Source organism: Sus scrofa, chromosome 15 (genome assembly GCF_000003025.6).
Source record: "Sus scrofa isolate TJ Tabasco breed Duroc chromosome 15, Sscrofa11.1, whole genome shotgun sequence".
NCBI lineage: Eukaryota > Metazoa > Chordata > Mammalia > Artiodactyla > Suidae > Sus > Sus scrofa.
Window position 1 is genome coordinate 54,221,950 of NC_010457.5, and position 25,494 is coordinate 54,247,443.

General features: G+C 36.4%; 1 protein-coding gene across 1 annotated transcript in view; it reads left to right on the forward strand.

Annotated features, from left to right (window-relative positions):
- The window catches only part of TEX15 (testis expressed 15, meiosis and synapsis associated), a 67,471-nt gene that overhangs the window by 11,811 nt on the left and 30,166 nt on the right, over positions 1–25,494 (forward strand). The window contains 3 exon segments of the mRNA XM_005671810.3: positions 2,704–2,779; positions 13,550–13,700; positions 24,194–24,359. Coding sequence (XP_005671867.2) covers positions 13,562–13,700; positions 24,194–24,359 — 305 coding nt within the window. The 5' untranslated portion in view covers positions 2,704–2,779; positions 13,550–13,561.

Below are 25,494 nucleotides of genomic sequence, written 5' to 3' on the forward strand. Positions count from 1 at the left end.
ATTTTTGTCTTAATGGATTATCTCCCATGATTTTGTGGAAAGGCTTACTAAATCAGTACTTGCTTTGTTTAAACTTGTGGTTGATGTTTCTCTGTGATTTCAATGTCCCCATTCCAGTTTTTTCCTATTCCAGTGGTTTTGTTTGCCACCATTTTGCCATTCCAGAAAGTCTGGAATGGCTCTGTGCAAGTGTCTTTTATGTTAATATCCTTCCTCGAGCAACTTTTATGATCAAACTAAATGAAAATTGGTAACTTTTTTTTTTTTTTTTGGTCTTTTTGCTATTTCTTGGGCCGCTCCCGTGGCATATGGAGGTTCCCAGGCTAGGGGTTGAATCGGAGCTGTAGCCACCGGCCTACGCCAGGGCCACATCTGCAACCTACACCACAGCTCACGGCAATGCCGGATCGTTAACCTACTGAGCAAGGGCAGGGACCGAACCCGCAACCTCATGGTTCCTAGTTGGATTCGTTAACCACTGCGCCACGACGGGAACTCCCCAAAATTGGTAACTTTTATATATATCCTCATATTTGTTTTTTAACATACCAGTCATACTAATTTAAAAGTTTTGGGAGTTCCTGTCATGGCTTGGTAGTTAACAAATCTGACTAGGAACCATGAGATTGTGGGTTCAATCCCTGGCCTCACTCAGTGGGTTAAGGATCCGGCATTGCCATGAGCTGTGGTATAAGTCACAAATGTGGCTCGGATTTAGCATGGCTGTGGCATAGGCCAGTGGCTACAGCTCCGTTTAGACCCCAGCCTAGAAACCTCTACCTGCCAAGGGTGTGGCCCTAGAAAAGACAGAAAGACAAAAAAAATTTTTTTTAAATAAAAATTTTGATAACTCCTGTCATGGCTCAGCGGAAACGAATCTGACTAGTATCCTTGAGGATGCAGGTTCGATCCCTGGCCTCATTCAGTGGGTTAAAGACCTGGCATTGCTGTGAGCTATGGTTTAGGTCGCAGATGCCACTCAGATCCTGAGTTGCTGTGGATGTGGCGTGGGCCATCAGCTGTAGCTCTGATTCGACCCCTAGCCTTGGAACCTCCATATGCCATGGGTGTGCCCCTAAAAAGACAAAAAAAAATTTTTAAATGAAAGTTTGCTTCAGATTTTTATTGCTGTACTGACTTAAAAGTTGTATTTTAACTCACTGTAATTATAGTAGACTACAAATGCCACTGATCATTAACTTCTAAATGTGCATATAAGTATTACTAAATATTTCATACTGTTATTGATATTCTTACATGACCGCCCGCTCACCATCACTATCAAATTGCCCAAAACTTCTACTTACTGGCATTTCATTTGTATGCATCAGTCTCTCATCCTTTTTACCTTGATACTGCATGGCTATATTACCTTCAATTGTCTCTTTATATTCTTTCCTTGTATTTATTTGGGTCTCTTGGGCAATGAAACATCATTAAAGCACTTGAGTAAAACATGGGTAAAATAATAAATCAATAAAGCCTAAGATTTTCTTTTGTTTATACACTGACTTTTAAAATGTGTAGTAGGGAGTTCCCTGTTGACTGAGTGTATAAAGGGTCTGGCTGTGGTGTGGGTGGGATCCCTGGCCCAGGAACTTCTGTATGCTGCAGGCCTGGCCCCCCAAAAATGTGTGGTAATGATATTTTCTGAAATGGATCTATAATATCTATTTTAAATACTTTTTTTATATTCTTGAATATTTAACCTGGAGAAAAGAAAAAGTCTAGAATTTAAGTCCAAAGTTTTGCTGGATGTTTCACTAATAAAAAAATGTTTTAAAGAATGCATAGCATTTTAATCTGTGATTAGAAACATTTAAATATTACCATATAGCGAGTAGTATCATGCTAAAATTAAGACATAAACATGAAGCTAATTGTAATAGGTCGTCAAGATTTGGCCTAACTGTAATGATGCATATAGTCAGTTAACGTTTAAATGACTCTAGAAAGAAACTTAAGAACTGGTTGAGGAGTTTCTGCTCTGACACAGTGGGTTAAGACTCCCAACTGCAGCAGCTTGGGTCGCTGTAGAGATGTGTATTTGATCCTCAGCCCGGGAACTTCCATGTGCTGCAGGTATGGCCCCCCACCAAAAAAAAAAAAAAAAAAACCTCTGCTTGGAATAGTATGGTGCTTTAGAATCTAGACATCAATCCTGGACTTGAAAACCAACTTAGCAGTTGAATAACCTTAGGCAAGTATTTTGAACTTTCTAAGTCTCTGTTTTCTCATCTGGGAAATGGGAATAGTTCTACAGTCAGTGAAGATTAAATGAGATACTGTATATAACGTACCTACATAGAGCATAGCATATATCACAACTGTTTACAATGACTCTTAATGAAAATTTTGGTGTAAAACTAGCAGTATTACTTAGCATTTTGTGCTGTATATAAAAATCCAAGAGCCAACTCATCCACTATGTCACAGTGTTGTTTTCTCTACTGGATGGCCAGTGGTGAGCTGATTCTGAATAGCAGATGAAAAGAGGAATGAGAGAGGAGAAAAGAATGCAGGGGTGTGAAAGAAGCCCTGAGACATGCAGAAAATCAGTCCTTCCTCCTAAATAAAACAGGAGTGAAAGGCAAGCAGAAATCAAGAGAGAAAAAAATGAATGAAGATGGTAATGAAGAGATTATCCCAGAGGGAGCTTCTGTCCATAATTTCTACATATTTCTGCCTTTTTATTTTTTGTAGATATTCCTTTGTCATTTTTCATGAATGGACTGAGTCCTGATCATAACTATATGATGGTAGATTCCATTGAAGAGTGGTAAGTATTTCAAATAATGACTTTGCTACTGCTATTACTTAAAATAACGTATTGACCTTTTTTTTAAATCTACTTTGGGTAAACTCTTCTACTTTGCAATTGACTTATAAATAATTAACAAGTTAAAAAGATACCTGAAGAAAGTGTGTATTTTTTCACTTACTGGAGTACTTTAAAGTATGTGCATATTATCCTTTGCAATAAATATTTACTGGGCATTTTATAAGCAACTATGGTTCTGGAGGTAGAAATATGGGTAAATTACAGTCCAGTGGGGAAGACTGGCCCATACAAAACTGACCTTAGTTTAGTATAAGTATTGAATTTTTGAACAGCTAAGTTGGAAAGTCAGGCCGGTATATGAAAATATTGCTTAGAACATTTGTGGTATTCTGAATTACCATTTGAACCAGTACATAATCAGAATAAAAAAATTTTTTTAAACTTAGTTATTTTGTATCTGGAGTTTTTCATTTTTACATATTTTTAGTCAAAAGTAGTATTACCACATTAGGTCACCCACATATTAATTGGATGGGTTTTAAATGATATTTGGTTGATTCTAAAAACAAAACGTCTCAGAAGATGGAAATTGGACCAGCTGTTGACATTCAAAAAACCAAAGTCCCATAGTCAGAAATACTACAGGCAAATACATTTTCTAAGTCACTTGAAAATTACAGGAGGGATCGAGACTGTTTAATTTATGAAGCTATCAAACTCTAATAGCATCAACTTGTATACAATTTCTTGCATATACATGGAACTACAGAGAAAATGTAAATAAATAGAGTCTGAAAGCGATTGAGAATGGGTAAGAGTTTATAATACAATATTAAGCCTTTCTGAATCACAGATGAGAAGAGTAAAGCTTAGGAACAGACTTTATTGAATGGCAGAATCAGGACAGGAAATCCATGTCTACTGATGTCTTGTATACTATATCATAAATACTTGCGAAAAATTCTTTTTCAAACCAGTTTCATAAAACTTTAAAAAATGAGAAATTGGATAAGTAACTCATAAGAGTATGAGCTTTCTGGCCAGGTTCCCTTCAGCTACTTGTAACTAGGCCTGACAATTTAGATCTTCTCCCTCTTATTTTAACTGGTTATGGTGATTAGTTCTAGACTTTTCTGCATTTGAGAAAAAAATTGCTTTTTCAATCTTAGTAAAGTCTTCAAAACAATTCTGAGAGCTTCTCTCATAATTTTTTTGGGTAACATTCCATAATATATTTATTAAATTCACTCCAAGGTAGTGAGATTTTATTCTCCCTAAGTAGTTCAAATTAGTGAAGTTTTAATGTAAATTTTTAGGATATAGATACAGTGCATTCTATATATGGTATTTTCTTTTAATGGAGTATGTCTTTCTGGGGAAGTGGTTGATGTGGGCGCTGATTTTCAGAAGTACACAAATTCTTTGTGTTTCTAAATCTTTTAAACCTAAGGGAAACAAGTATCAGAAGAACAGAGCTGTTCTCTTGGGAGTTATGTTGGCTTTTTAAAAATCTTCCTTGTTATTTTCTGTAGTGAGTCCAGGTAGCTACTAGAATTACTTCGTAGTTGTTATAAACCCTTGTCTTTGATTTATAATAATGCCCTCCAGGGAAGTAAGACTCAACAGATGGCTCATCTTCTCCAAAAGGATTTGATAATCTCCACATGGGGCTCTTTCTAAAAAATTTTGAGACAGTAGCAAAGTAAACATGATGAGTGAGAAGAAATAAGATAGTCTTGATGGTCATTTTTAATAAAATTCAAAGCAAAATGAAACTATTCTTGAACCTCTTTTGCTATTTTATTTCCAGTTTTCTGTTAACTTTGTATGAAGAAGGTGGAGATGATCTAGAAACAGTTTTTGTTTAATAACTTCTGCGTTCTGTGTGTGAGACTGAAGGGCAGTTTAAAACAAAAACAACTTTGATTGTCATTATTCTGCATTAAAGCATTTCATATGCCCTCTCTCTTCCCAAGCTCCAAGTCACTCATAGCCAAACCTCAAGTTAAAGAACTTGAGAGAGAATAAATGATAGAACTTTCTAAGTCACTGAGTGACATTGAGCTTTCTTTAAATGTATGTGTTCAGAAAGTGTTGACATTTAAACCTTTTGAATAACCTCTAAATATATCTAATGGGATATATGACACGTAATAATGGTTTCATGAATATTGTATCTGAAATCAGTAAAAAAAAAAAAAAAAAAAAAAAAGAAAGAAAGAAAAAGATGATCTGATGCTCAGCCAGGTGTTCCTGCCCAAATTAATGGAGAAATAAAGGTAAATAACATTCTTAAGTGAAAGAATTATTTAACAGATGGTTTTTAAGTAAGCAGCTTAAGGGCATTCTCTCCCTCTTCAACAAAGTTTGGTTTCAAGCCTCTTGGCCAATGAAAAGCAATGTATTGTTTACTTCTTCAGTACCCCCTTCCCAATTTAAGAGACATTTATTGAAAATCTATTTGCATACAGTTAGATGTTAAACTTTGAGTTATTAAGCTGTACATTTTTTTATCTGAGTCTTTTCCTTTCTTATCATACAGCTCTTAATCTTTAGCTCTCTTATGATCAGTTCAGCCTGACCTATTGGAGATCTTATAAAAATATTCCAATTCATATTTTTCCTTAGTGCTCTGTTTGTTTATTGTGACATCACAAGGAATTTCTCCTTCCAGTTTTCTGTCATTATCCTATTCCTTTCCATGGGCCTGGATCTTTTTGCTCTTGGCCTCCTCAATGTAATGCCTCATTTCTACAAGGAAACATTACCAGAAACTGCCACTGTTCTGGGATTGCAGATACTCTATACTTAAAAAAAAAAAAAAAAAAAAAAAAACACAATCTCAGAGTTCCGGTTGTGGCCCAGTGGTTCGGGAACCCAACTAACATCCATGAGGACTTGGATTCATTCCCCGGCCTTGCTCAGTGGGTTAAGATGCAGTGTTGCCATGAGCTGTGGTGTAGGTTTGCAGACGTGGCTCGGATCCCAAGTTGCTGTGCCTGTGGCATAGGCTGGCAGCTTCAGCTCTGATTAGACCCCTAGCCTGGGAACCTCCATATGCCATGGATATGGCCCTTTAAAAACAAAACAAAAAACCCACGATCTCTTTTTCCATGCCTCCCGTTCCATCTCTCCCCTTGTGCCTTTAGCATCACTGTAATCTCTGCCTCTCTCACACTATATGTATGTATATATTTAAATATATATATATATATTTATGGCTGGGAATGGCATATGGATGTTCTCAGGCCAGGAACTGAATCTGAACCACAGTTGTGACAATGCCTGAATCCTTTAACCCACTGCCCTGGGCAAGGGATTGAACCTATCCCTGCACAGTGACCTGAGCCACTACAGTCAGATACTTAACCCCCTAGGCAGAAACCCCTTGCCACTGTATTTTTTATCAGCCTCTTTTGGCATACTTTGTATCATTATTGAAACTGGGATTTGTCCATGGTCACTCATTTGATAATATCCTGACAGTCTAGCTTTCCTTTCCCCTGAAATGCTTAGCATTGCTAGAGAGAGTATCAAGATTAATACTGCTGTATCTGACTTGAACTTTTTTATATTATGTTTTCAGTTAGGGATCAAGTCTTGTTTTCTTACAAATAACTATTTATGTTGGCACCATTTAATAAATAAACTCTTTCCTGATAAATTGACAGTATACCTTTATCATGTATTAATTTTTCATAGAAACTTAGATTTATTTCTGGATCTCTTCTGGTCCTGCTACCTATGTATGTCCTGAGCCAATACTTTATCATTTTGATTATAGTAACATTACAATAAATTTTAATAATGGTTAAGGATATTGCTATTCTCAGTCATTTATTCTTCTGCGTGAATTTTTACATCTTTTTTTTTTTTTTTTTTTTTTTTTGCTTTTTAGGGCCGCACTTGCAGCATATGAAAGTTCCCAGGCTAGGGGTCAGTTGGAGCTATAGCTGCTGGCTATGCCACAGCCACAGCAATGCCAGATCCAGGCCACGTCTACGACCTACACTACAGCTCACAGCAACGTGCCAGATCCGTAACCCACTGAGCAAGGCCAGGGATTGAACCCACATCCTCATGGTCAGGTTCGTTCCTGCTGAGCCATAACGGGAACAGCCTCTTTTTATTTTGTTCATGATTTTCTTGCTGTGCAAGACCTTTTTAGTTTAATTAGGTCCCATTTATTTTGGGGTTTGTTTATATTACTCCAGGAGATGGATCCAAAAAAATATTGCTGCAATTTATATCAGAGAGTTTCCTGCAGGAGTTCTACTGTGGTGCAGCAGGATTGACAGTGCCTTGGGAGTGCTGAGACTCACGTTCAATTTCCGGCCCAGCACAGTGGGTTAAGGATCCAGTGTTGCTGCAGTCACATTTAGGTTGCAAATGTTGCTTATATGTGATCCCTGGCCCAGGAACTCTATATGCCATGGGGTGGCCAAAAAAAACAAGAAAAGAAAAAATAGTGTCTTGCCTAAGTTTTACTCTATAGTTTTATAGTATCTGGTCTTACATTTAGTCTTTAATCCATTTTAATGGTGTTAGAGAATATTCTAATTTCATTCTTTTGCATGTAGCTGTCCAGTTATCCCAGCACCACTTATTGAAGTGTCTATTCTACATTATATATTCTTGCCTCCTTTGTCATAAATTAATTGACCACATGTGCTTGGGTTTACTTCTGAGCTTTCTATCCTGTTCCATGGATCTATGTGTCTGTTTTTGTGCCAGTACCATACTATAGCTTTGTAAATAGTCTGAAATCAGGGAGTATGATTCCTCCAGCTCCTTTTTTCTTAAGATTGCTTTGGCTATGCAGGGTTTTTTGTGTTTCCAAACAAATTTAAACTTTTTTTGTTCCAATTCTGAGAAAAATGACATTGTTAATTTGATAGGGATTGCATTGAATCTGTAGATTGCCTTGGGTATGGTAAGTCATTAAAAGACTTTTATCTGAAAAAAACCTAAGGAGAAAAAGTGATTCACAGAAAAAATAAACAGGATGACTTATCTTATTAATATTGAAAGAAATGCAAATTAAAACCACGGAGTTCTCTTTTTAGTATTTACAAAGATTTGTTTGACAACTAAAAAATATTTTTAGAAAATATTTGAAAATTTATCTTATACAAGTATAAATTAATTAAAACAAAAAAGGCCAGATAAGGACAGATGAGTTGCTAAGAGACTAAGAAAACACCACCTGAGAAGTAGCTGTAAAATCAGGATTATGAAGTCACAGAAGTCAGGGCATTATTTCAAGTCATTGTATTATTTCAAGAAGAGATTAGTCAAAGAGTTTCAAAAGTAGAGAGGCCAAATTAAGTTTTGAGCTAGAAATGCCTAATGTGGGTAGAAGCTGACATGGAAATCGTTGGTGACTGAAGATTTCTGTTCAGGTAGAGTAATGGAGATGGAAATCAAAGTAGATTGAGGAGGAAGTAAAAAGTGATCTAGATAAGGGCAAATCTAACCCTGGAAGGTTTTGTCTGTTTCGCTTTTTACTTGATCATGTGTCAGCCTGTTTAAATGTTGTGGGGCTACATGCAGAAAAGCAGAGTGTGTAGGAATGAAATAAAACATAGTGGAGAGATAATTGAGACAATGGGAGCGTAGGAGAAAAAGCCCCAAAATGGAAATCATGAGACCTAATTTTTATTGTCCCAAGACTTCAATACTTAGTTGCATCATCTCTGAGGAGCTGGCGAACTTTCTCTGTAAAGGGCTAGATGGTAAATCCCTTAGTCTTTGTGTGGCATAGGGTCCCTCTTATATTTACTCAACTATGCTATTCTAATAGGAAAGCAGCCATAGACAATGGAGAAATAAATATATGTGGTTATATTCCAGTAAAATTTACTGTGGACCCTTAAATTTGAATTTCATATAATTTTTCAAGCAACATGAAATACTATTCTTGATTTCTTTTTTTTTAAGTCATTAGCTGTGGACCCTACAAAAACCAGTAGTGGGCTGGTTTTGACACCCAGGCTGTAGTTTGCCAACCCCTGATTTGTGAAATGAAAAGTTGGACTAAAATATATGTCATCTTGACATCATATTGTCCTAACTGGGGATTCTTGACTTAATCTCACTTAATGTGTATGTAGGTTATCATATGTATGATCTGATTTAACCTTTTATCAGAAGTAATTCTTGCTCTCAACTAGAACTCTGCTGAAGAACTCTGTGTTTGTGACTCAAGTTCCAAGTTCTTTCCTGATACTGCTGGAAGAGGGATGATCTTTGCCATATCTGCATATCACCATTACAATAATGTCTTTAATATTTTATAATTGACATTTTTTGCTTAAGTATGTTTTGTGATGGAAAGTAAGTAGCAAGTTAGTATTATTTGGCACAAATGAAAGGTAATTATAAAAAGTAGGTTAAAACAGAACCGTGTCATTTGCCAGAAAATCCTGAAACCGAGGCGAGGCGTTGTTTCCTTTTGTTAGAAAGAGATTAGTAAACTTAGGAGTTCCCTGGTGGCTCTATGGGTTAAAGATCCAGCAGTTGTCACTGCAGTGGCACAGGTTCAGTCCCTGGCCCTGGGGAACTTCTGCATGGCAGGTGTGGCCAAAAAAAAAAAGAGATTAGTAAACTTTTAGAGATTCAAAGGTAAGTTAACAACAAGCTCATTAATGTGAAAGTTTAAAAGAGAACTAAAAAAAAAATGATCACTAATGCTTCATATAGTTACAATCATCCTGAGTTGCCTTGTATGAGGAAACTTTTTCATAACTGAGAGCAATTGAGGCTTAGAAAAATTCTAAGGCTCTCTGACTAAGTAGTTCAGTTGAAACACCAAGTTCTGTTATTAAAGATTTTTTTGATAGTAGGTAAAAGGTTTTACGGGTTTATTCACCAACCTCTAATCCAAAAGCAGTGCTCTCAAGAATTCAAGTCTTTAATTTTTAATGAAAGTCTTAGGAAACTCAGTACAAATATTCCTCTTTTTTTTTTTTTTTTTTTGCTTTTTAGGGCCTCACCTGCGGCATATGGAAGTTCTTAGGCTAGGGGTCAAATCAGAGCTGTAGCTGCCAGCCTATACCACAGCCACAACAACTTAGGATCCAAGCCACTTCTGTGACCTACACTGCAGCTCACAGCAGTGCCAGATCACGGACCCACTGAGCGAGGCCAAGGGATCAAACGCGTATGCTCTTGGATACTAGTCGGTTTCATTTCCACTGTGCCACAATGGGAACTCCCCAAATATTTTTTTAAAATAGACTTTGAGAGGGTTAAGTCTTTAGACTGATTACTTGACATAAAAAGGATTTATTCCCTTGCCACTTACTTGTCTTTTAAGAATGTATTATCATTTATAATGCTTGTAGAGTAATGCACTGCAAAGGAAGTTAGTGACATGTTAATTAACTGAGAGGTTAATTGGTTAATTACAGATCATGAATTAGAACCAGTATCATTTGACTTCTAGCTGTCTTACAGTATTGCTTCTTGAGAAACTCTGTAAGTTGGTTCCATGTTATAGGCTTCAGTATACCACTAACAGTTCATAGTGTGAGGTATTTTGTACCAGGTTCTGCAACCATGTGAGGTATTGATACTACTAGTCTCAGAGAAGTTAGGCATTTTGCCTAACATAACATTGTTAATTAATAGTAGAACCAAAATTTGAACCTGTATGCTTTTTGGCCTAAGTAAAATTTATTTTTAAATCTGTCTGTTATTTCAGTCTGAGCTTTCTCTAATGAGCTAAGACTCATTCTTTTTCACTCCTGGAAATTCCCAAGCCTTTTTCCTTTACCCCTTTAGCTTTTTGGTTTCTTTATGCCTTTTACTTCTTTCTTGTCTTCTGCCTTTGTGAGCACTTCTAGCACACTGTTAAAAGGAAGCAGTGGAAGTGGTATTGTTTTATTCTTAATTAAAAGGTAGTGACATTCACCAATGTGCTATAAATTTTAGGCAGATATCTGTCATCAAGTTATTAATGTTTCCTTTACCAAGACTTTTTTTAATCATGAGTAAATTTTGAATTTGATGCTTTCTCTTCATCTATGAGATAATCACTATTTTTTTCTCTTTAATAGGCATATGTAGTAAATGAAATATATAATTTCCTATCATTAAATCTCCCTTGCATTTCTGGAATGAACTTGGCTTGTTTATGGTATATTAATGCCATTTTTATTTTTAGAATAAATTTGTAACTACAGACTTAACTTCTCTTTAATATTTAATGCAACAGGGTGATGTATTATTTCAACTTCTTGAATCAACTTTAGTAAATTTTTTCCTGGAGTTTTATTGTTTTGTGTAATCTTTAAATGTATTGGCTTAAAGTTGTTCATGATATACATACTCTTAGGACCTATATGAATAGATGTTTTAGTTGTTGGGGAAGCTTTCTGTAAAAAAAGCTTCTTTTGTTTGATCTTTAGTTCATTCATTAGTTTTGGTGTCTTTTAAGGACTTACAGTGTCTTGTGCATTAACTATTCTTGAAGTTTTTAGAATTGATTTTTCTCTATACTTTCACCTAGAATAACCCAGGACCCCATAGGACAGCCATAGTATGAACCCTTTGTATTCAAACTTCCTGATTTTATTCTTACATATAGAAAAATAAATAATATATGTAAAGCATAGATAATGGTTATAGGACTATTATATATGTATTGCAATGTATAACATGATATGTTTTTGCATATGTATATAAAAATAAACATGATAAATAAATGGTTATGGGACTGTGATAGATGAGCAAGAGGAAATGTAGAAATTTGTTATCACTATAATATGGCTGATTTGTTTGGACCGAAGTTAAAGGGGTATTATTAAGATTTCAAAGACTGTACTTGAAAACTTGCCAGGTGCAACTCACTTAAGGAAGGATGTTGAATACTACTGTTCCCTGAATATTCAGCTTTCATCTGTTTTTAACTTAACTACTTTGTGACCAAATATTATCCTAAGCACTGAGGAACAAAATCAGTGAATTTCAAAAATATTTATTAGTAAATTCTACTAGAAAAATATTGTGTAAGAAACCATACACCCATCTTAACTGAAAATATAATTTGACTATAGTAAAATATTTAAGGTTGTGATTGTCACAGCACAAGGCTCTTCAAGTAAAGTATGTTCAACTGATGGTTGTATACCTTTGTGGGCATAGGTATAGATTGTGATTAATTGAGTTTTGGTACAATAAGTTATTCTAAGTAAATTTTTCTCCCTTTTTTTTTGGCCTTACTAAGCTTCCACGTGAACCTGGCAGCCTTGACAATTATCTCTGGAGCTACAAAAAGATAAAAAAGATGTATCTTTATCTTTTGGCCATGCCCACAGCATGTGGAAGTTCCCCAGGCCAAGGATCAAACCCATACCTCAGCAGTAACCAGAGCCACAGCAGTGACAATGCCAGATCCTTAATCTGCTGAGCCCTGGGGAAACTCCTGGAGCTGTATATCTTAAGGGGATTCTTGCTAGTAGGTAACATCACTAGTGTCTGTCCCTGTGACTAGATGAGAGAAAGGCAGATTTTCTTCTCTTTCTAGAGGTCTCAGTCCATTCCCTGTTCAGGTCCATGTTTGGTTGAGAGATTGAAAGTTCACCTTTCATAAAGGTCGAAGGAGTGGGTATTGGAGGGAGTAATTCTTTGTGAACCTTCTGTAGAATCTTATCCTTTGTGATCCCTCTGTAGAATTTTGGCAACTCTTAATTCAGATTGTGATCTAATGTTCGAACTAAGCAGTTAATAGTTATGAGGAGGCCCACAAACTGTATTATGAAATGGAATGAAAAATGTATCTTTGCATGTATCGTGTGTGGCCACTGTAGCTTTCCTGATATCCACATGAGTACTACTTGGAAAGGTTAATCAGTGTGCGTGTGGAGTCTCCTTCTGGTACAGTGGGTTAGGGATCTGGCATTGTCACTGCAGTGGCCTGGGTTGCTGCTCTGGCATAGGTTCAATCCTTGGCCTGGGAACTTCCATATGCTGTAGGCACGGCCCCCCAAAAAATGTGTATGTTTAGGGAAAGAGGTTGAAGGGAGGAGGAAGGAAAAGGAATATGTTATTGATGGTATGACAATATATGATGTCTTAATTCACTTGTAGAGTGATCTATGGAATAGTAGTCAATGAGTGATTGACTGTTTTAGGCCATCAGTTATAGGATAGCCATGCAATGGTTGGTTAATAACTTTCATAAGTTTCCCTCAAAGCCAAAGATTCTGACTTAAAGAATACCATTCATTTCATATAAGTGTATAGGAAAAACACTGAAAAATAGGTACTTGGCAAGAAATTTACCAAATGTTAATAAAAATTGTTGTTTGGAAGTTATTAAGCTTTTTGGGAACACAGAGCCTTAAACCAGAAGGAAGATGTCTATTAGAAACTATAGAATAGGAGTTCCTGCTGTGGTACAACAAGATCGGTAGTGTCTCTGTAGCCCCAGGCTCGGCACAGTGGGTTATGGATCCAGCATTGCTGCAAGTGTGACATATAGATGGCATCTGTGGCTTAGATCTTATCCCTGGCCCAGGAACTCCATATGCCTTGGGTGGTCAAAAAGGAAGAAACTACAAAATAAATATTTTAATATTATATAAAACTCAAAATTATTAATTCATTTTCTATTTTGGGTGACCTGGCAAACTGAGATTGAAACCTGTTGTGACCGTGACCAAAAATGTATCCTTACTCAGTTCCATGTAAGAACTTTGAACAGTTTTACTGCCATTGCCTCTTACATATTTATTGACCTTCTGTTTAATAACTGCATTTTAGGCCACCAACAAAATGGAAATGACAGAGATGGCTAAACAGAAGACACTATGGAAAATGAACTCAACCAGTGAACCTTTATTTGTTACTGGTATAGAAGTCAATCCTTTGAAAAAATTCACCATTCCCAAGATCAGGAGGACAGCTGGGAAAGGTAATATTTCTATGGAAGATGGGATTATTTCATAACTATTAGTGCATTTCTCTGATTCTTAGTTTATGTTCATCTCCTGTTTTGAGTGTACATAAAATTATGTTAAGTCAGGCCTTTAATCCCTTAAACACACATGTATTTTTGGTTCCACATAAAATTAAATAGACACGTCTCTCCCACTAAGTACACCTAAAAACACTGGACATCATCGTAAACATAAGAATTTTAAAAGGTGGAGAGAAGAAGATCATTGTGGTACCCTGGGAGTCAAGGAGTGACACAGCATTAAGTTCTTTGGATTATCTTTTTGTTTTCTCCATGTTCCAGATTGGATTCCCACAACTCAGGAATGCCAGCTTGTACAGACAGAAAAAGTCCTAGGAAAAGTCTGTTCTGTCTTGCCAAGGGAAAGGGGTAGTCTAGAAACCATTTGAGAATGAACACCCTAGGTCACCTGCAAAACACTAGAGGGGGAAAAAGGACATAGCCCCTAAACCTTTGTCAGCAAAGGGTAAGTGGAGGGCCTAGACGTCCACCTGTGCCTCCCCGCTTCCACATATGCCTCTCCTCCTCTTGGAACTTCATAAAATGTTCCGCTCTCTGCTGTCCCTTGCCCTTGCAGTGTCAGTGGCTTTCCACTCCTGTCCTAAGGTGATAGATCCTCTTCTCAGTGGGAGTAGAGCCAGTAAAGACCAAGTAGGGAGCCTAGACTTCCGTTACACACACTGGTGACAAGGCATCTGTCCCCCTCCTACAGTGTAAATGGAAGCTGAGTCAGGAGCATGGACTTCTACCCCTTTCTCATGGTAACAAGACAGCCCTTCCCTAGCCACCAGGGTGTCAATGGAGACCTGATGGAGAGCCAGGACATCAGCTCTGCCTGGTGGTAAAGAGTTGGTGTTCCCCATGCCCCATTTCCCTATTGACACAGTTACCCCTGCTGGCTTAGTCTTAGTAGAGGCTTGTTAAAACACTAGATTGAATATGATCTACATGCTCTTAACAATACCCCAGATGAGCAAGATTAAAAAAAAAATCACTTGTATCACCAACCAGGAATACTCAACTCAGATTAGAAAAGACTAATTGACAGATGCCAATACCATGATAAAACAGATGTTGGAATTATCTGACAGGGTTTTTAAAGAAACTATTGTAATGGTGTTTCAGCAGACACTCTTGAAACAAAAAATGGAAAATCTCAATAAATTCAAAATGTAATAACTAAGTGGGAGTTTTGGAACTGAAAAATACAGTAATAGAAATAAAAACTAGTTGAATGGGTTCCAGGGAAGAATAAACAACAGAGAAAACATCAAATTAACAGAGCCTCAAGGACCTGTGGAATAAATAATGAAAGACATGTTTTTGTCCTCAGAGCTCCAGAAGTAGAAGATAGCATAGAGCTGAGAGAATATTTGAAGAAATACTGGCTAAAAATTCCCCAAATTGGCAAAAGACATAAAGCTGTATAGTTAAAAGGTTGAATAAACCCTAAGCAGGACAAACCCGGAGAAGTCTGTGACAAGGCACATCATAATCAAACTTGTGAAAACTTAAAACAGAAAAACACTTGTAAGCAACTAAATGTTATTTTTAGGGGGATAAATGAAAAGATTTCAGATTGGAAATGGGGTGGGGGGAGAGAAACCATGGAGCCCAGAGGAAGTGGCACATTTTAAGTGTAGGAAGAAAAGAACTGTCCCCAGAAAAAATATTCTTCGGGAACAGAACTGAAATAGATGTACTCAAATAAAGTACAATTAAGAGTTTTTCATCAGTAGGTCTTAGTTTAGAATGGCTAAACAAAGTTCTTCAAATAAAAAATTTCAAAAAAAAAGCTGGGAACATTAGGAATGAAGGAAAGACAAAGAGTGAAAATAGAAGGAGACGAAGACTTCCCACTGTGGCACAGTTGGGTTAAGGATCCAACTGCAGTGGCTTCTGTTGTTGCAGAGGTGAGAGTTCAATCCCCAGCCCAGTGTAGTGGGTTAAGGATCCAGTTTTGCCGCAGCTTTGGCGTAGGTCAAAGCTGCAGCTTGGATTCGACCCTTAGCCTGGGAACCTCCGTGTGCCGTAGGCATGGCCAAGAAAAAGAAGAAAATAGGGAGTTCCCCAATGGCTTGGTAGTTAAGAATTTGGTGTTGTCGCTCCTGTGGCTCAGGTTCAATCCCTGACCCAGGAACTTACACATGCCATAGGGAATGGCCAAAAAAAGTATACATACACACACACATACATATAAATATAAATACAAATATAAATATAAATATAGAGAGTCCTCTTATTGATTGTTCTAATATTGTTTGACAGTTGGGAACAAAAATTACAACATTGTTCAATGTGATTCTCAGTGTCTATAGAAGTATCTAAGACAATTATAAAGTGATATGTTACCATTGAAGGAAACCGGGGAAATAGCATATAAGCTCTCTCTTTACTGTATATCACAATTTCATATGAACCTACAGTTATCTGGGAATTAAATTTTTTATAAAAACTATAGATAAATCAAAATGAATTTTTTTAAATGTTCAAGTAACCAACAGGAAGGCAGGAGAAGTAAAATACAGAATTGAACAACTAAGAAACAGTAAGACAGCAGGCTTAAGCACTAATGTATCAATTATATTAAATATAACTGATCTCAACATACCAATTAAAAGACAGTGGTTTACACAATAGGTAGACATGATCCAACTATATACTGTCAATAAATTCACTTAAAATATAGTGACATAAGTTGGTTGAAAGTAAACATAGAAAGATAAGCCATGCAAACAATCAAAACAAAGCAAAGTGGCTATATTAATATCAGATATAGTGGACCTCAGAGGAAGGAAAAATATCTGGAACAAAGGGGGATAGAACATAAATCCACCAGTAAGATGCAACAGTCCCAAATGTGTATCCCTAAACAATGGAGTTTCAGAATATATGAAGCAATATTGATAGAACTGAAAGGAAAAATGGTCAAATCTGGACTGTAGTTGGTGACTTCAGCACACCTCTCTCCAAAATTGATAGAACTACTGAGACATAAAATCAACGAAGATATTGAAGAACTTAATGTTGTCAACTAACAGGATCTAACTGACATTGATATATTATTAAAATATTACATTCTATCCAAAACAGCAGAATAGGCATTCTTTTTAAGAGCTCAAAGAAGAGGTATTTAAGACAATTAAATTCCTTGACACTCATCAAGATAGTGTTTTGGGCCTTCAAACACATTTCAATGTATTTGAAAGAACTGAAGACATATAAACTAGAAAGTAATAATAGAAAGCAATAGATTAGTCTCTGAACACACAGAAGGTAAACAACACATGAATGAACAACATTCATGGGGTTTAGGGGATATTTAAAAATATATGAATCGAATAAAAAGGAAAATGTAACATCAAAATTTGAGGGAAAAAGCTAAATCAATGCTAATAAATTTATAGCACTAAATACGCGGAGTTCCCATTCCGCGTTGCTGTGAGCTCTGGTGTAGGTTGCAGACGCAGCTCAGATCCTGCGTTGCTGTGGCTCTGGCGTAGACTGGCAGCTACAGCTCCGATTAGACCCCTAGTCTGGGAACCTCCATATGCCACGGAAGCAGCCCAAGAAAGACCAAAAAAGAAAAAATTTATAGCACTAAATACTTACATTAGAAAATATGGTTTCAAGGAGTTCATGTTTTGGCTCATCAGGTTAAGAACCCAGAATTATTTCCATGAAGATGTAGGTTCAATCCCTGGCCTCAGCAGGTTAATGATCCAGCATTGCTGCACGTTGCACTGTGGGTCACAGATGTAGCTCAGGTCACAGATATGGCTCTGATCTGGCGTTGTGGCCGTGGTGCAGGCTGGCAGCTGCAGCTCTGGTTTGACTTCTCTCCTGGGAACTTCCATATGCTGCAGGTGTGGCTGTAAATAGAAAAAAAAGATAGGGATTCAAATCAGTAGCCTAAACCTCCACCTTAAAAACTAGAAAAAAGAGTAACTACGTAAGTCCAGAAGAAGCAGAAGAAAGGAAAAAAAATCTGTGTAACTAAAAAGCTAGTTGTAAAAATAGAAAAAATTGACAAATCTTTAGTAAGACTGACAAAAAAAAGATAGAAGCCACAACTTACCACTCTCAGGAATGAGATGGGATATCACTGCAGACACTACAGCACTGAAAGCATAAGAAGGGAAAACCATGTACAGCTCTACATAGATAAACTTTGCAACTTAGATGAAATGGACCAGTTTGGTAAAAAGTACAGATTACCAAAACTCACATAATACTAAATACATCATTAAGCTTTATATAAATAGTTTTTTTTAATTTTTTTATTGTTACTTCCCCAATACAGTTTTTTTTCCTACTGTACAGCATGGTGAGCCAGTTACACATACATGTATACATTCTTTTTTCTCACATTATCATGCTCCATCATAAATGACTATAGTTCCCAGTGCAGGATCTCATTGCTTATCCATTACAAAGGCAATAGTTTATATCTATTAAACCCAGATTCTCAGTCCATCCCACTTGGCAACCACAAGTCTGTTCTCCTAGTCCATGAGTTTCTTTTCTGTGGAAAGGTTCATCTGTGCTGTATATTAGACTCCTATATAAATAGTTTTATAACTGCAGGCATACCTTATTTTGTTGCATGTCACAGATAATGCATTTTTTACAAATTGAATGTTTGTGGCAGCCCTGGATCAAGTAAGTCTATTGGTGCCAATTTTCAGCAGCATTTGCTCACTTCATGTCTCTGTCACATTTTGATAATTCTCACTATATATCAAACTTTTTCATTATATTTGTTAGGATGATCGGTGGTCTTTGATGTTACCGTTGCAAAAAGAATATGATTTACTGAAGGCTCAGATGATTGTTAGCAGTTTGTAACAAAGTTTTTTTTTTTTCTCTTTTAATATGCTGTATGGAGTTCCCAGGTCAGAGACCAGATTCAAGCTGCAGTTGTGACCTAAGCTGCCAGGGAATGAGCTCATGTCCTCATGGATACTAGTTGGGTTCATTTCTGCTGTGCCACAATGGGAACTCCCAACAATAAGGTAGTTTTTAATTAATGGGTATATATGTTGTTTTTTGAGCATAGTGCTATTGTACACTTAGTAGACTACAGTGTAAATACATTTATATACCCTGAGAAAGCAAAAAATAAGTGTGACTTGTTTTATTGCAATATTTAACTTTCTTGTGATGGCCTACAACATCTCCAAGCTATGCCTGTATTATGGAAATTGAATTCATGGTTGAAAAAAACTGTTGGAAAAGAAATCTCCAGGCCCAGATGTTTTCCGTAGAAAATTCTACTCTACATTGCAAGAGCTAATACACATTCTGCAGTTACTCCGCAAAGTAAAGAATAGAAAATAAGTTTATGAGGACAGTCATAAAGCTAGATAAAAGATAACTATAATCAATATCTATCATGAACCTTGACACAGAAATCCTGTATAAAATATAAGAAAATTGAATTCAGTAATGTATAAAATGAATTATATACGACAACCAAGGGAGTTTTATTCAAAGAGATGCAAGTCTCGTTCAGTATTTGGAAGTCAGTCTGTATTCACAGGGAGTTCCCGTTGTGGCTCAGTGGGTTAAGAACCCGACTAGTAGCCATTAGGATGTGGATTCAATCCCTGGTTTCACTCAGTGGGTTGGGGATCCGGCATTGCCATGAGTGTGGTGTAGGTCACAGATGTGGCTTCGATCCTGCATTGCTTGTGGCTGTGGCATAGGCTGGCAGCTACAGCTCTGATTCAGCCTCTAGCCTGGGAATTTCCATATGCCACAGGTGCGGCCCTAAAAAAAAATCTATATTCACAGGATAAAGAATAATCACATGATTACATCAATTTATGCAGAAAAAGCATTTGCCAAAAATCAACACTCATGATAAAGACTCACCAAACTAGGAATAGAGAACTTCGTCATCTTGATAAAGAGTATATCGTATTTAATGATGAACAACTGAATTTTTTTTCTCTGTAAGATGGAAAGGAAGGCAAGAATGTTCTCTTTCACTACCCTTATCAACATAGTCCTGGAAATTCTAGCCTGCACAAAAAGTCAGGGAAGTGAATTGAAAAACATAGAACATAGAAATTAGAAAAGAAGAAATAAAACAGTTTCTATTTGAAGATCACATAATGGTCTACATAGAAAATCCCAAAGAATCTACAAAAAAGAAAAAAAAGAAAAGGAAAAAACCATTTGTAATAACTCAAAACATGAAATGCTTTTGTATAAATCTAATAAAAGATACACAGGATTTTTATGCTTTAAGCCACAAAATGCTAATGAAAGAAATCAAAGAAAATCTAGGTTAATGGAGAGGTATACTGTGTTTATTGATTAGAAGACTAAACATAATGAAGATGTCAGTTCTGCACAGATTTATCTGTCTAGATTTATTGCAGTTTCTGTCAAAATCTCAGCAAGATCTTTTGTAAATAAACAAGCTTCTCAAATTTACATGAGAAGACAAAGAAATTAGAGGTGTTGAAATTTGAAATGTTTAGAATTATACTAGCTAGTACTAAGGCCTGTTGTGTAGCTACAATAATCAAAATAGTGTAACCTTGGCAAAGGGAGAGAAGCTAAAATTGGTGAAATGGAACAGAGATTCCAGAAGGAGACCTATATAAACATGCTCAATTGATTTCCTTGCAGTTGATTTTTAATAAGGGTACATTGAGTGGAAGAAAGGTATAATTTTCATCAAATGTTGCTGGAGCAATCGGACATTATCCATAGGGGGAAAAAATGAGATTTACCCTAACTTTACACAAAAATTAGTTCACAATGAATCCTGGGTGTAAATGGGAAATGTGAAAGTGTAAGATTTTTACCAGAAAACATGAGAGAACATCTCCAGGATCCAGGGTGAGATGAAGAGTCCTTGGCGTGATGGCAAAAGCATAACCCCACCCCCAAAAAAAGTGATAAATTGGACTTGATTAGATTTTAAAACTTTTATTCTGTGAAAGACTCTGTTAGGTGAAAAGACAAGCTATGAGTGGGAGGAAACATCTATAAATCATCAATCTGACCAAGGACTCTCATATCTATAACATATAAAGCACTTATTTTTTACCACACCTGCAGCATACGGAAGTTCCCAGGCCAAGGACCAAATCTGAGCCACAGCTGCAACCTGTGCCACAACTGTGGCAACACCAGATCCTAAACCCACTGCGCCCAGCTGGGAATCAAACCTGTGCCTCAGTAGTGACCCAAGCCCCTACATTCAGATCCTTAACGTGCTGCACCACAGCAGGAACTTCCAAGAACTTTTAAAACTCGAGAAAAAAAAAAAATCTTTCCAACTAGAAACCAGGAAAAAGGAACAGCCATTTCACTAAAGAGGATGTACGGATGGCAAATGAGCACATAAAAAGATATTCAGTAGGCAAATGTACGGATGGCAAATCAGCACATAAAAAGATATTTAATATAGTCATTAAAGAAATGCTTATGAAAACCACAATGAGGTGTCATTATGCTTGTAAAAACAGCAAAAGTAAGAATAGTAATGCCAAAAGCTAGGAAGAACTAGAGAAGCCAAATTATTCACACACTCAGTGGGAATGTAACATAGCTCAGCTACTTTTTGAGAAACAGTTTGAAGGTTTCTTAAACTAAATGCACGGCTGTGATATGACTCAGCAATTGCACTTTGGGGTATTTAGCCCAGTGAAATGGAAACAAGTCCACACAAAAACCTATACACCAGTGTTGATAGCAGCTTTGTTTGTAATAGCCAAAAATTGGTAATCACCCAAATTTCTAGTGAGTGGTTAAAGTATGGTGTATCCATACCATGGGATACTTAGCAGTTTAAAAAAACAAAAACAGAAAACACAAACCCAACTACTGAAACAAGAGCTTTGTTGGATCTCAAGGGAATATGCTAAATGAAAAAAGCCAATCTCCACAGATTGCAAATACAAAATTCCATTTATAAAACATTATTGAAATGATAAAAGTATAAAGATAGAGAGTAGATTAGTAGTTTCCAGAATTTAGAAGCAGAGAAGAGGAATGTGGTTATCAGTATGACTGCATGTAAAGGATTAGCTTAAGAGAGATCTTTGTGGTGATGGAACACTTTTGTGTCTTGATTGTAGTTGTTACGTGAATCTAAACATGCGATAAAATTGCATAGAACTACTCACTTAACTGCACAAAAAACAAGTAAAATATTACTGAAATCTGTGGATAATACCAATGTTACTGGCTTTAATATTTTACAATACAGAACCTCTATTACTTTTAGAATGTACAAAACTATATTCACTTCAAAATAAAAAAAGTTAAACCGCAAACACATATGCACAGAATCATCTCCTATCTTATAAAATGATCAAATTTTGTAGCAATTAGAAATTGTTACAAATATTAAAGTGAAAATTTTATTTAAATCAACAATAGAATTAAAATGGGAAGGGGATGAAGAATGAGTTGATTTTGAAAAACAGCATGTTGTAATATTTTGTATTCTGCCATTGTCTGAACTCATTCTGTTGATTATTAAGTACAAAGGACTGTTGTCTGTGTTAATTAGATTCATGTATATGGAAATTGCCTTAAACTGTATATATCATTGACACTTATTATTCACAGATTCCATATTTGCAAATTCTCCTACTTGCTAAAATTTGTTTATAACCCCAAGGTCACTACTCAGCAGAAGTGCTTTAACAGTCATTTGTGGACATACACAGAACAGTGACATTTTTGAGTCACTTGAAACACATTCCCAGATGAGGTCAGATGAGAAAGCACTCATAATATAAATGTGTCCATTTCATCACCTGTTTAGTGCTAAGTTGTTTGCATTTTTGTTGGTGATATCATCATTTAAAATGACCTCCACCTTGTAATACTGAAATGCTATCCAGTGTTCCTGGTTCAAGAAGTCTTTTACAAAGAAAAAACATGTGTTACATGATCTATGCTGTAAAATAAGTTATAGTGCTACTGGCCAGCAATATGGTATATTCAGAAAAAGGAAGAGGAAGTTCCCCAATTTGTATATCAAGCATCTCCAGAAAGTGTTAAAGTACTACACCTGTAGTGCCTGATGAAGCTGTGGAAAAGATACCTACCTATATAGATTCACCAATAAGATGACCACCAATAATGGAATCTACATAATAGATTCATAACTATCAATAAAAAGCTCACAGGCAGCATTGTTGTAAGACAAAAAGCCAAAGAAACTTAACATGTGAATGACTGTTAAGCCTTTCTTGGCAAGTGCTGGCCAGCTCCCACATTTCAAGAGGCAATAAGGCATGAAAAATGTTAAGACTTTCAGGTAGGTAGCTTCTGTAGAATGAGAGGTTGGTAAAGAATTTTTAAAATAAATGGTAAGTGTTATACAGGAAAAGGTTATGTGCCAAGTTTTCAACCCTGATGAAACAGGGTGGTTTTATAGGCATGCTGGTAAATAAAGTTACTGCAAATGGCATTTCAGTTGTCAAAAATGTGACCAGAGGCTCACAGGAACCTAACCCTGTATTTCTTCTAAGATTAATAGCTCAGTATTCACTAATTCAGTGTTGGCAGTGACTTTAATAGACTAACTTCCACAAATAACAAGAATCAACTGTATTTGTTCCCTAATTTCCTCCAAGTCCTCTTCATTAAGGGTTTTGATTCTTTTATACATCTACTTAATAGAGCTGTGCTTAAAATATAGTGCATTGTCCTGAGAAAGTCTGAGCCTCTTTCTCATGCCACTATGTCAAGAGTTTATAGGAGTTCCCATCGTGGCTTGGTGGTTAATGAACCTGACTAGTACCCATGAGGACATGGATTCAGTCCCTGGCCTCGCTCAGTGGGTTAAGGATCTGGTGTTACCACAAGCTGTGGTTTTGGTCTCAGACATGGCTTGCATCCTGCGTTGCTGGGGCTGTGGCTGTGGCTGTGGCGTATGCCAGCAGCTACAGCCCTGATTTGACTCCTAGCCTGAGAACCTTCGTATGCTACAGACCTAAAAAGACAAAATAAATAAATAAAGAGTTTACAGAGATGTTCTGATATTTTTGCAAGTCAGAATAACCAAATAGCTTACCAGTATATAGGTTGCCTTATTTTGAGGAAATACAGGAATATTCATGTGCTAACAGTAGCTACCAGGTTTGTGTGACAATGTATGTTTTAGAGTCAGTATACATCTTAAGTTGAAAATGAGTCACATGCATTCTGGTACTATCTAGTATACAATGAGTCAATTTTTAAGAACTCCCAGTGGGTATGTGGAAAAAAATAATGTTTTTTCCATTTGTACCCAAAGGTAAAGAAAGTCTATATTACTGTTAGAGAACTTTTAATACGTCTCCAGATGTTAGTGAAAATTCCAAATACTTGGTTATTTTGTGTCTTATATAAGTATACAGTTGTCATTGTACAGATGTACAATGATGTCATTTTAAATACAAATAACCCCTTGCCTTTTTCTTTATTTTTAGTTTCCTTGTCATCTTGTTGCACAAATACTAGAGAATATAGTTTCATTCACAATACTCTTAACCAGTGCCGGCTTGATGTAAGCTGTGATCTACAGTCTTCATGGCAGTTTGGGGACACAAAACTGGTTCACAATGAGGATCTGGAAAAAAATTTTACTTCTAAGAGGTAAGTTACTATGACCTTTAAGAAGTTTGAGATTTTGTTTGTTTTTGCTGCGGGAGCTTATATGAATTTGTTATTCCTACTATTTGAGATTTGATAAATATTACTAAGAAAATAAATACAGAAATGTTTTATTCATTCTTTTGTTGGCATCTCATAGCCTTTTGTAATGGTAAAAAGCTAAGTGTGAGATTTGATTAGTAATTTTTACACATTAATGTAGCCAGATTTGATATACTTCCTTCTGATTTTTTAATCTTGGTAAATTTTTCAGAAGCATACAAGCAGCCATTTCATAAATCCCTTGTGCCTCCTGCATAATATGAAATAGCAGTTTATTCCAAAGTAACTTTTTTTCATAACTCAATCCTTCAAAAACTGAGTTGATGTTTTAATTTGGCAGAGTTGTATCTGGCTATTTCCAACTTCCACTAGAGCCACTCTTTCTGACACTTAACTTTTAAAAAGTACCCCTTCTACTTTTTTTGGAAGGCACATTCCATTGTTATTTTGATAAAAAAAAATAAGAGCACATACAAAGTTCTCATTGTAAACATTTTGTATTTATAAGTATAGCTCTTGTGTGAACACAGTTCAGCATTTCCATTTTCTGAACCTACCTCCCTCACCATTTTGCAATTTTTAGCATAAAACCTCACTGTAGGGAGTTCCCTTCTTGGTTCAGTGGTTAACAAACCCGACTAGTATCCATGAGGACAGCAGTTCGATCCCTGGCCTCGTTCAGTGGGTTAAGGATCCAGCGTTGCCGTGAGCTGCAGTATCGGCTACAGATGCGGCTCGAATCCTGCTTTACTGTGGCTGTGGTGTAGGCCATCAGCTGTAGCTCCAGATCCCCCCTAGCCTGGGAACTTCCGTATGCCGCAGGTGCAGCCCTAAAAAACAAACAAACAAAACCCTAACTGTAGCTTGATGGATCCACACTTAGAACTTGTTTTGGAATGTTTCAAGTCTCTTTTTTTGTTTTAGAATCAGTTCCTCTTGACTCAAACATACATACTGCCCCACTTGGTGTCAGTTTGGGAGAATTGATAAGAATGACACAGTTAGTTGATGGCATAGTCTTTGATCTAAAAAAAACCCACCATTTTGAACAAATCGGAATAGACTAGATATATCA